The 12,745-nt window shown below is 40.2% G+C and overlaps 1 protein-coding gene across 1 annotated transcript in view; it reads right to left on the bottom strand.

The window, feature by feature from the left end:
- Positions 1–2,843: 2,843 nt before the first annotated feature.
- Positions 2,844–12,745, bottom strand: part of LOC141110463 (free fatty acid receptor 2-like) — a 35,307-nt gene continuing 25,405 nt past the window's right edge. The window contains exon 2 of the mRNA XM_073601817.1: positions 2,844–11,126. Coding sequence (XP_073457918.1) covers positions 10,154–11,126 — 973 coding nt within the window. The 3' untranslated portion in view covers positions 2,844–10,153. The remainder of the gene's footprint in view (positions 11,127–12,745) is intronic.

Below are 12,745 nucleotides of genomic sequence, written 5' to 3'. Positions count from 1 at the left end.
CAGGGCTACAAATCTTGTAAAACACTTTTTATTGACTGTGCCGAGAAGCCACAACTTCCTTCTAAAAAATAATTAATGTCAAAATGCCGGCTGGTGCAAGATGAGTGTCTTATATAGAGCGTTAACCCCAACTGTGCTGGATGAACTGTCATTGGGTTATACCAAGAAGAGCAGGAGAACAGAACCTTGTTCAGATTATAATGGGATAAAGAACAGATGTGTATATATACATACATACATACATACATACATACATACATACATACATACACACACACACACACACACACACACACATATACAGGATATGTGGGAAAGGAAGGAAAGAACAATGAAGGAAAGAAAGGGAAGGAAGAATAAAATGAAGGAGGGAAAGAAAGAAGGAAAGGTAGAAGAGAAAAGAGAAGGAAAGAACGGTGGAAGGAAGGGAAGAATGGAGGTAAGATAAAAAGGAAGGTAAAAATGGAGGTAAGAAGAGAAGGGAGGGAGGAGGAAAGATGGAAGGTAAGAAGAGAAGGAAGGTAAGAAGAGAAGGAAGGAAAAAAGAAGGGAGGTAAGAAGAGAAGGAAGGAAAGATGGGATTTGAGGAGGGAAGGAAGGGAGGAAGGAAAGAAATTAGGTAAGAAGGGAAGGGAGAAAGGAGGAAAGCTGGGGAGTGAGAAGACAAGGAAGAAAAGGGAGGTAAGACGAGAAGGAAGGAAGAAAAGAAGGCAGGTAAATAGAAGGAGAATGAAGGAAGGGAGAAAGGAAAGAGGGGAGGTAAGAAGAGAAGGGAGGGAGGAGGAAAGATGGGAGGTACGAACAGAAGAAAGGAAGAAATGAAGGGAGGTAAGAAGAGAAGGAAGGAAGGGAGGAAGGATAAAAGGAAGGGACAAAGAGAAGAAAGGAAGGAATGAAGGGAGGTAAGAATTGAAGGAAGGGGAGGATGAAGAGAAGGAAGGGAAGAAGGGGGGGGGAAGGCAGGAAGGTAAGGGAAGGAACAATACAATGAAGTAAGGAAAGGAGAAAAGGAAAGAATGGAGGTAAGAAGGGAAGGAGGGAGGAAGGAACAGAGGGGGGAGTGAGGAAGAAAAAAGAAGGGAGGGAAGAAGAGAAGGAAGACACACATTTTAGTTTATAATGGGATAAATAACAAAGGGAAGGAAAAGATAAGGAACGAAAGAAAGAATGAAAGAAGAGAAGACAGAAGAAAGGGAGGAAGGGAAAAAAATAAGGGAAGGATGAAGAGAAGATGGAAAGAAGGAAGGGAGGTAAGAAGTGAAGGAAAGGAAGAAGGCAGGGATGAAGAGAAGGAAGGGAGGGAAGTTAGGGAGGAAAGGGAAGGAACAATACAATGAAGGAAAGAAAGGAGGAAGGAAAGAATGAAGATAAGAAGTGAAGGAAGGGAAGGAGGGAGGAAGGAAGGGAGGGGGGGAGTAGGGAAGAAAAAAAGAAGAGAGGGAAGAAGAGAGGGAAGGCACATTTTTCAATTTATAACGGGATAAATAACAAAAGAAAGGAAAAGATAAGGAATGAAAGAAGGAAGAAAGAAAGAAAAAGTAAGAAAGAAAGCAAGAAGAGATGAAGATAACAAGGAAGGAAGGAAAGAAGGGAGGGATGAAGGGAAGAAAGAAGGAAGGAAAGAATGGAGAGATGAAGAGAAGAAGGAAGGAAGGGAGGAAGGAAAGAAGGGAGGGAAGGCAGGAAGGAAAGAGAAGGAAGAATAAAATGAAGGAAGGAAAGGACAGGAGGAAGGAAAGAAGGGAGGTAAGAAGTGAAGGATGGAGGAAAAGAGGGAGGAAGGAAAAAAGAAGAGAGTTATATATTTAAGTAAGGTAGGAAAACAAGGAATGAAGAAGGAAGGAAAGAGGGGAGGGGTGGAAGGAAAATTAGAAGGAAGGGAGAAAAAAAAAGAAGAGAAGGAAGGCATATTGTTCAGTTTATAACAGGGTAAAGAAAAGAGGGACGGAAAAGATAAGTAATATATAGGGTATATGGAAGGAAGGAAGGTTGGGAATGATGGGGGAAGGTAAAAAGGGAAGGAAGGAAGGAAATGGAAGGAAGAAGAAAAAGTAAGAAGGGATTGAGGAAGGAGTAATGAAGAAAAGGAAGGAAGGAATATTGTTCAGTTTATGATGGAAAAGATAAGGGATAATATGGGGAATGCATTTAGGGAAGGAAAGAAAGATGGGATGAAGAAAGAAGGAGGGAAGGTAAGGAGATAAGAAGAAGAGAAAGAAGGAAGGCATATTGTTCCCTTTATAACAGGATAAAGAACAAAGAGATAGAGATAGGAAAGATAAGGGAAATATAGGATACATATTAAGGAAGGAAGGAAAAGAAAGAATGAAAGAGGAAGGAAAAAAGGGAGGAAAGGAAAATGGGTTAGTTTAGTAGGCTTTATTTCCTTTATTTTTTTTATTTTTATTTATTTTTTTTAGGTCTTACTTCTTAGAAAAATAGTATTCGGGGAAGTTCTTGTAAAAGTAAGTGTGAAAAGGAGGTATCCAGTTCAGATAAACATCAAACTTGATTGTCAAGTTATGCATAGTTGACATTTTTCTTTTACTTTCAGTTACATCATTATTTACACACAAAATAGTTTATATATTTTGCCAACAGATGTGCAGTTTTCTAATGCAGCATTGTTTATGGATAAGTTTGGATTACATTTTAGTTTGTGCAATGGTTGATTTGTTCAACATGCTACTACTACTAACACAATAGATATTACCACTATATTGTTGTGATTATTATTAATATTATTGTTGTTATTATTGCCATCATTATCATCATCATCATTATTATTATTAATAAATAAAACCACTGACTTTATATAGAAAAATATTTTTATTTCTCTTGAGCACACACAAAAGAAAGCCATATATCCATATATATATATATATATATACAGTACAGAAAAGATGCATCTATTTTAAATTCATAAGCATGCTTTTTTAAAAAAAATAAATACAGTATGTCTTTGTTAATGCTCTCAGAAGCACTGCATATACATTTTTTAAAATACATTTCAGTAAAAACACATACATATCTATTTACAGACAGTCAAATGCCACCTAAAAACAAAAGTTTGGAAAAAATAACAATTGTAAAACTACTAATGCTACAAAAATTACACTGTCAAAAAACAACAGCTTATGCGACCAATAGTCAAATAAAGGATTTTTTATCTATGAGTCTTTATGCTCCTTGGACAGAAACAACAGCTTATGCGACCAATAGCAACCCACTTCTCCTTTCCCAGCAAATAAAAGATTTTTTATCTATGAGGCTTCATGCTCCTTGGGCAATAAGAGGTTTTAATAAACATATGAAAGTACTGCACACTGCAAAGGTAATGTCATCTTGTCTTACTAGGCATTGTAGGTCCATCTAGGAAGCCAAGACTTTCATTTGCCTTGTCATGGTCAAATCCTTCAAAGGGCCTTCAAAGTTTAACCAGGCCAACTTGGTAATATGACCCCACCAGCGTGTTCTAGATCTAGTTAAGAACTTGTTCTTCTCTCAGTTGTCTAAACCATCCTAATCAACTATTATATTGCCAACAATGTGAAAGCATAGTATATTTTATCAAAATACCGTACACAGTGTAAAGCTATAGGGTATGATGTCTTAGTGGAGTTTGTAGGTCCAACTGACCAACCGAAACTTTGGCTGGCCATGCTTTACTCATTAAGGGGGCTTCAAGGCTTACCTAGGTCAACTGGGCACTATTATTTCACAAGCATTTTGTGGACCTTGCTAAGAACCTTTTCTTCTCCAGCATGCGTATCTGTTTCAGTTATCCAAACCATCCTAATCAACATGACTGTTTTGAATAGAATCTGTTGCTGCATGGTAAGTAGCATGTACCATGCTCACAAATGTCTCTTGGTTATAGAACATAGAGAACCACTGTGAGATTATGAAAACTAAAAATATATGAATGGATGAAATCTGTGAATGAGAACAACCAATAAATAACTAAAAAAGGTACCTTATTTCATAAAAAAAATCCTTAGCATATTGCAAAAATGGCCAAAAGGTTTGTGTAAATCTAACCATCACACCTACACTATATTACCAAAAGTATTGGGACGCCTGCCTTTACACACACATGTACTTTAATGGCATCCCAGTCTTAGTCTTTAGGATTTAAAATTGCATTGGCCCACCCTTTGCAGCTATAACAGCTTCAACCCTTCTAGGAAGGCTTTCCACAAGGTTTAGGAGTGTGTCTATGGGAATTTTTGACCATTCTTCCAGAAGCACATTTGTGAGCTCAGGCACTGATGTGGACAAGAAGGATTGGCTCAGTCTCTGCTCTAATTCATCCTAAAGGTGTTCTATTAGGTTGAGGTGCAGGCCAGTCAAGTTACTCCACCCCAAACTCGCTAATCCATGTCTTTGTGGACCTTGCTTTGTGCACTGGTCCAAATGATTTGGTGGAGGGGGGGTTATAGTGTGGGGATGTTTTTCAGGGGTTGGGCTTTTGGGCTTGGCCCCTTAGTTCCAGTGAAGGGAACTCATAAGGCATCAGCATACCAAGACATTGACTGCACACCAGTGCACAAAGCAAGGTCTCTGAGGAAGGTTTACCTTTGAAACGCATTAGCCAGCAGGGGCTCCTGCATGATCTTCCCTATGATCTGAAGATTGCTGGTCCCAGGACTGTATAGTCACGTGACGGTGGCCTGTTCAAGCGCTTTTATTTCTACATGCTTGTGAGTAGTAATACATTTACTTGGGATAATGCACAAGGCTGGTGCGCCCTCTCTTCTTCTTTCTTTCTTGTCCATATCAATGCCTGATCTCACAAATGCGCTTCTAGAAGAATAGTCAAACCTTCCCATAGACACACTCCTAAACCTTGTGGACAGCTTTCCTAGCAGAGTTGAAGCTGTTATAGCTGCAAAGGGTGGGCCAACTCAATATTAAATCCTACGGACTAAGACTGGGATGCCATTAAAGTTCATGTGTGTGTAAAGCCAGGTGTCCCAATACATTTGGTAATATAGTGTATATGGGCTCGTTGGACATTCTATTCTAAAATCATGGGCAATAATGTGGAGCCCCATCAGCTTGTGGCTAAAACATCCTCCACTCTTCTGGGAAGGCTTCTCACAATATTTTAGAGCATATCCATGGGAATTGTTCCCATTCAGCCAAAAGAACATTTTTGAGGTCAGGTACTGAAGTTGGACCAAAATACCTGGTTTGCAATTGGCATTCAAAAGGTGTTCAATAGGGATTAGGTCAGAATTTTGACCATATAGGGTAGCAAATACCAATTTATAGTAGTTGTAGTTTCACAAAGAGGTGAGGCTGTCATCGGAACTGAAAAAAAAAACAAAAAAAAAAAAGAAGCATGGTAACCTACTCCCGAAAAACCTTAACATTTATTGATAACGAGGACAGGAACTAAAACGTACCTCTAGAAATCTTTTTTGTAAAAGTAGTAAACTGTTTATGGTCTTTGTACCACCTAGATTCCTCTGATAGGCAAATTAGTCTGGATCCTTAGTAAACAGGAATGGATTGCTGACAGCAACATGATACACACATAGCCATGTGCCCCCCAAGGCAACTGTGCCACCCTATCCTGCAATCTATAGCAACTATTCAAAAATCAGTCTCATATTTGTTTGCATAAAACATAACAGGGCAATTAACCATTGTTAGTCTCAGAGCATTTTAAGCTAAGCCTAAGCTAAGCTAAGCCAAACACAAAAGCTCAGTCCTAGTTTTGCAAAACAGTCCAGTTTTCATGAGAATTGGGTTCGTACATCTCAGGAATCACAAATTGCACGTTTTAGCTCAGCAATGCAACTAGTTTCTTATATGTATGGTTAACCTTTTCCTGTAGAGATAATTGCATCTCTGTATTTTTGCATTTATCAACATCAGCATCAATAGCATCCCTTAACAGAGAAAATTAGAAAACAGAACCTGCGGTAGCAAACTCATGAGACCCGAATTCTGACTAGTCAGTGTGGATTACTGATAAACAGATATATAGATGACGTCCAGGATAAGTTTATTTGCTTATCCTGGAGTTAATCTATATGTGTTTTCATCAGTAACCCACACTGATCATCTGGAAGTTGGTTTTATAAGCTTGCTGTCAAATGTTTTATTTTCTCTACTACTCCGTTAAATGGTGCTTATGATGTTGCTAAATGTAAAATATGGTCCATTGACTAATTTTTGTACTGGTGGGTGTAGTCTGTCTGAGCATGAATTCATAGTTCTGCGCTCATTCAGCTTTCCCAAAGCTCAGAGTTATTGTTTGCTTCTGCCTGCTCTTGCAGAGTGTAAGAAGATCCAATGGTGTAAGAAGATCCAATAATCTGAGATATGGATATTTATGTCTCCCTGGCCAACCACTAGGGGGTTTATTGCCAGTGGTGCATGCTGGGGGAGGATCTAAGTACAGTGGAACCTTGGAATATGAGCATAATCCGTTCCAGGAGAATGCTTGTAATCCAAAGCACTCGCATATCAAAGCGAGTTTCCCCATAGAAGTCAATAGAAATGAAGATAATTCGTTCCGCATTGACTTCTATTGCATGCAATACCGCATGTGGCCAGAGGTGGGGGGTGGCGCCGGAGAGCCTCGGAAATACTCGGGGACAGCTCGGCTGGACTCGGAAAGCCTCGGAAACACTCAGGAACAGAGTATTTCCGAGTGATTCAGAGTATTTCCAAATGGCACCGAACCGTTCCGAGTGTCACCGGAGCCCCCGCACCTCTGGACAAATGCGGTACTGCACACCCCATTAGCTTGCATTCTGCTCATGTTGCAAGACAACACTCGCAAACCAAGTCAGAATTATAAAAAAAAGTTGCTCGTCTTTCAAAACTCTTGTTAATAGCGTTACTTGTTAACCAAGGTTCCATTGTATCTGGGTGGACCTTCTGTAAGCTCTCTGGGAACATGGGTATGGGTGCACCCTACCCTCACAATCTTGTTGCCTGGGGAGGACAAACATGCTTTGAGAGGAAGGTCTGAGTCCATGGCCTGAAGAAGCTTGCACTGGAGGGTACATCTGGGAGGAGTGAAGCTAAGACCTAGACTGGAGCACCAGGGAGAAGCTTCGCCTGATGAACAGTGTCTCGGGGAGCATGGTAGAAACGACTGCGACTACTGGACATTGCAGGAAGTTCTGGTGGCTTGTGTACAACGTTGAAGCAGTTTGGCCTAAACATTCTTTTCTGTATTGACTGTAAGTTGGCTTCTGTGTATGCATTTTGGTCTTTTTGGGTATCCTGTGCTCTAATGTCTCTCTCTTTAAGTTTATTGGTCCTATAATAAACTCTGTTAAACGTTTTAAAGTGATTGGTGCTTAATTCTTCCACTCCACAAAGAGTCATGGACTCCTCCCTAGGATGAAATGCTAGCCCACTGAGTCGCCTGAGGGCCACTTCAGGAAATAAGGGGGTGCTACACAAATACTGTCAAAATACAAAAGTCATGTGTATTCTTCCTTGAATCTTGGTGTGCTTTGTGTATTTCTTCTAGATCTGTGCAGTAATCCAGTGTGAGACTTTCCCTCTGTGCAGGAGCTTCCTGTAATAAAGACCAGTCACTGCTGCTCTCTCTCCTTGTGCAGGGTGACTGGTCTTGTCTCTGCCCCTTCCTCTAGCGGGTGGGACTTTTGGGCCCCTCCCACAGCTCTGCTCTCTTCACAGGCTATGTACAGCACAGTGATGACATCACTTCTAATTTTTTACATTGTATCTTTTTGCAAAGATGTTTGGTGCATACAAATTCGTTTTTTATTTACTGTGGCTTTTTAGGAACATACCACTCAGAACTGATATTTCAGATTTGCATTGCTGCCAAAAAGTCTATTTGCATTCAGGCTTCCATCTTGTGGGAATCACCAATTCTGCTAAATGATGGCAGCCGTTACAAATCCAAATGGTGGTGTCATACACTCCTAGTAGGTTCTTCACTTTGTAAAACGAATATTTATATGCCTGGGGATTCCAGTTGCTGGGCTCGTCGAAATTGCATACAGAACTAGAGCATCCCACACCCAACATAGAAAACACAGCAATAAATACAATAAATAATACTATTTAAAATCACACTGTTATAATTAGGTATGAAAAGGACACTCTTTTGTACTCGTAGATGCTATAACCCATAAATTAAATTAGTAATGAGCTAAATCAAATCCTTAGTTATCAAGGTCCAAACAAAATACACTTTAAAACTATCTAACGTCAAGTGCTTTTTCATATTGGATAGAGTAAGGAATGGGTAAATCCCATTCCCCCAGGTTTTTTTTTTTTTTTTGCCTTGGAGGAGATGTCCCTTCAGTTTCTGTCCTGCAGATACAACAAGAAGTGAGGGGAAATAGCTTCCAACTAAAGGAAATGCCCAGTTAGGAAACCATTGTCGACGACTATCGTAGACAACCATCATTTCACCTGCAACAAATGTGCAAATTGTGGAGATAATATGGAGAACAATTCTGAAAAAAAATTTTAGGCCCCCCATTTAGCTACTATTCAGTTAGAAACACGTATGTAGCGTAGCCTTTTCAATACTAAACTCTTCAACTAGGATAGAATAGCTGCTTACCAACTAAATATTCTAAACCAGGCGTACTATTGGAATATCATCAAGAATGGCTCCTTCTGCTCACCTGCCTTAAAAATGAGCAGCATTCAGGTCTATGTGACAACCGGAGGAGCACTCATCTGAACCATCTCTGGTATAAATGGATCCATAAGTCCCAGTGGGTCCTTGGGCCTTGCACAGTCTTCACAAATGGTATTTCCACCCCTGACACGTGCATTAGCAAGGAAAGTCTGACTTGCTTTTTTTATGGAACTTGGAACTACAAATTAAAGTGTTAATAAAGTGCGCAGAACATGGAAATTAAATTATTTTAGTAAATATAAACGGCTAAATACCTTTTCTCATCAGCAGTAAAAGGCAGTCTTGTGACTTCTATCAGTGTATGGTAGGAGGAGGCTTGTAGGAGGAGTTTTCATTCTCCACTGATTATCCAATGAGGCCTGACCCCTGACCCTCTGTCTGGCCAAGGCTGATTGGCCCTGTGCTGATCACATACACTCTCCCAAGAAAAAAAAAACTCTAGCAATATTCACCAAACTGAGCATGTGCAGCCTGACTCCATAAGCTCTGTTCTATCAGTAGATAGATTGCGGTCTGTGGAAGTGGGGGAGGATCAGAGAAGACGGGATCAAACAGCCTTTTTACACAATGCAGAGGATTACCCCCTTAGGTTCCACAGTGAGTATAACAAGCATGATTTACTGCATATACAGATTCATTTTTACTGTTGTGGGGTTAGTAACACTTTAAGTACCATTTTATGGACTTTTGTGACTCCCTTGGTATGGTAGATTTCTGAAGCTATACTTTGAGTACCATGGAGAGATCAGAAAGCTAAAGAAACAGGTACATGTTTGTTATCAAAATCGCCATCATCCACAATATGCCTGCATAGTTGTACAATTCCATACGCAGCTTGATTTTTTTTCTTGTTTGAACTTTGACTGTGATTGGAGGCTATAAGAGACCTCTTAGTACCGGATTGTTTTTACATCAGGCTTTCTCTATGTGAAAGACACCAAAGACCATTCAGTGGGTGTTTCACAATCCCCAGAGGGTGTGTTCCAGGATCACTAGCAGATGTGTAATTGAATCACCAGCAGGTGTGTTCCAGGATCACCATTGGTATGTTCCAGGATTGTCAGCAAATGTGTTCCAGGATCATGCGATTATCAATCAAAGGTAGTAAGGGGTCCATTGTGGCACTACAGCAATACCTGTATGAAAAACTGAATTATACAGCAGGTAGTTTGTGCTCCCTCTATGCATCTCAAGGTTTAACATCTAAATCAAGTATACCCATAATCTGTCAAGCTTTAGCAAAAAATCCTGAATCCATTGCTCAGTCACTGAAGGGTCAAGAACCCTTATGTTTTCAACTCAAGCTTAGGTACGTGCAGCACTCCAAACACCATTAACTAATTTTAGAAGACATAACTTAGACCAGGTTTTAGACATGTAGAAAAAGCAGACCATCTTGCACCCTGCAACTCCAGCTGCGTTAAATTTTCACGCTTTGTAGGGCTCCAGAGCTGAACACCTTGTCAATGTCTCCTGTGAGATGTGAATAGCCTTAAAATCTCAGGTGGAGGACCTGTCTAGATTGCTTTCGCTATATGGAAGGCCATCTGAAGATGGATAGAATTTCTTACAGGGGCACATTTTCCCTAATTTTTCTGAGATGACTGCCAGAAAGTCAAAAAATGTTTTTCGGACTGTCGTAGAGGTGAAATAGAACACAACTGGGTCCAAGGTGGCATTGAACGTACTCAGAAGCAAGGCATCAACCCTCCAATCTGGGCTCTTATTTTGTACAAAGCCAACAACGTGGGAGATATTGTAGGGAGCAAAGCAGATGCAAAAATTAGCGAGAGTGGCCATGGCCAAGCCGATGGCTCTCTGTTTTCTATTTTTTTGGATGTTGGGCAGAGACATCAGTATTCTTACGAAGTTGATGTAGCAGTAAAGCGTTATTATAGATGGAATAAAGAATAGGGCAACTCCTAACTCCAAACGCACCGGCAGCAGTATCTTGAGCTGTTCATTTGTAAAGTCCTCATAGCATTTTGTTCCACTGGAATTTGTGGCATTGTTCCCTACGCTGTACTGAACGATGTAGACAATACTGCAATGACCAAAGGCAACAAACCAGAAGCAAATGCTAGCAAATATGGCGTACTCTGGCTTCCGATGAAGTTTATACTTAATGGGGTATGCCACCCCAAGATAGCGCTCGATGCTGACAGCAGTGAGGAACAAGGTGCTGATATAAATGCTACTGTAATAGCAGAATCCTGTCAAAGGACAAAGAAACATGGGCATATTCCATTCCATACCGGAAGCTGCCTCCTGCATCTTCAGTGGAAGGAACATTAGCAGGAGAAGGTCTGAGATGGTCAAGTTGAGGAGAAGGATGTCTACTGGGGACGGTTTCTTGCGAACCTTGACCAAAAAGGCGTAGAAAGCCAGCAAGTTAGATGGCAGGCCGGTCGTAAATGTCAGAATGTAGATTGCCAGGACAATGTGCGTATGTTGGCCACGAAGCACAAGGCTCCTATAAAAAAAAAAAAAAAAAAATAGAAGGAGTTACTGGAGGCTCAAATCATACAATAAATCTATTTTAGTTAAATCATATCTAATCTTAGCCTGGAATGTTGCTGCTGTGGCCAGGACTGAGTGTTCAGGTTTTGTTGAAGGGCAGCACGATATCTCTTATTTTATTATTGTGGTTGGCTTTCATGCTTTAACCGCCTGACCACCTGAAGGTTTTACCCCCTTCATGACCAGGGCATTGTTTTTCTATTCAGCACTGTGCTACTCTAACTGGCAATTGCGCAGTCATGCAACGCTGTAACCAAATGACATTTATATAATTTTTTTTCACACAAATAGAGCTTTCTTTTGGTGGTATTTGATTACCACAATTTTTTTTATCATATAAACCAAATAGGACAGAAAATTTTGAAAAAAAAAGATTTTTTTCGACTTTCTATTATAAAATTAACTTTCTGCATAAATTTAGACCAATATATGTTCTGCTACGTCTTTGGTAGGAAAAATCCCAATACGTGTATATTATTTGGTTTGTGCAAAAGTTTTAGGGGTTGATTTACTAAAGGTAAAAATGACTGTGCACGCTCCAAGCACAGTCGCTCCAGAGTTTAGTAAATGAGCAGAAGCTCGGCTGACTTCCACCATCCAATCATGTGCAAGCAAAAATGCTGTTTTTTTCCATTTTCCTTGCACATGATTAGGTACTCTTTGCAAAGTAAAGCTTTACCTCATTTACTAAGCTCTGGAGCAACTGCACTTGCAGAGTGCACAGTCTATTTGCCTCTAGGGGTTGATTTACTAAAGGCAAACAGACTGTACACTTTGCAAAGTGCAGTTGCGACAGAACTTAGTAAATTAGGTGAATCTTTATTTTGTAAAGAATACCCAATCACATGCAAGCAAAAATTAAAAAAAAAATGCATTTTTGATTGTGCCTGATTAATCAGCAGAGCTTCTGCTCATTTACTAAGCTCTGGAGCAACTGCACTTTGTAAAGTGCTCAGTCTGTTTGCCTTTAGTAAATTAACCCCATAGGGGTTAATTTACTAAAGGCAAATAGACTGTGGACTTTACAAAGTGCAGTTGCACTCTGCAAGAGCAGCTGCTTCTGAGCTTAGTAAATGAGCAGAAGCTCTGCTGACTTCCATCATCCAATCACGTGCAAGCAAAAATGCAGTTGCACATAATTGGGTAATCTTTACAAAGTGAATATATACCTCATTGACTAAACTCTGGAGCAACTGCACTTGCAGAGTGCACAGTCTATTTGCCTTTAGTAAATCAACCCCATAGTGTGCCTGTGATAAAGTGGCGGACAATCTGCCACTAACAGACACTGGCTGGGAGTGACACTAACTGACATTGATACATTGATTGTCGCTAATGACACTATTACAATGATCATTGATAATACTGTACACTGACAGTGTACTAATGACACTGGCTGGGAAGAGGGTTAACATTAAGGGAAAATCAAGGGGTTAACTGTGTGCCTAACAAGTGTAATGTGTGCTGCTTTTACTCACAGATCTGGCTGTTTTTTCCCCCTAAACTCCGAGATGATATCAGGGAGAAAAAACAGCCAGATCACTGTCTGTGTACAGAATTCTATGTTTTTGT

The sequence above is a fragment of the Aquarana catesbeiana genome, linkage group LG10 (genome assembly GCF_042186555.1).
Source record: "Aquarana catesbeiana isolate 2022-GZ linkage group LG10, ASM4218655v1, whole genome shotgun sequence".
Classification (NCBI taxonomy): domain Eukaryota; kingdom Metazoa; phylum Chordata; class Amphibia; order Anura; family Ranidae; genus Aquarana; species Aquarana catesbeiana.
The sequence above is the reverse complement of the archived record's forward strand: the minus strand, read 5'-3'. Positions and strand labels throughout refer to the sequence as shown.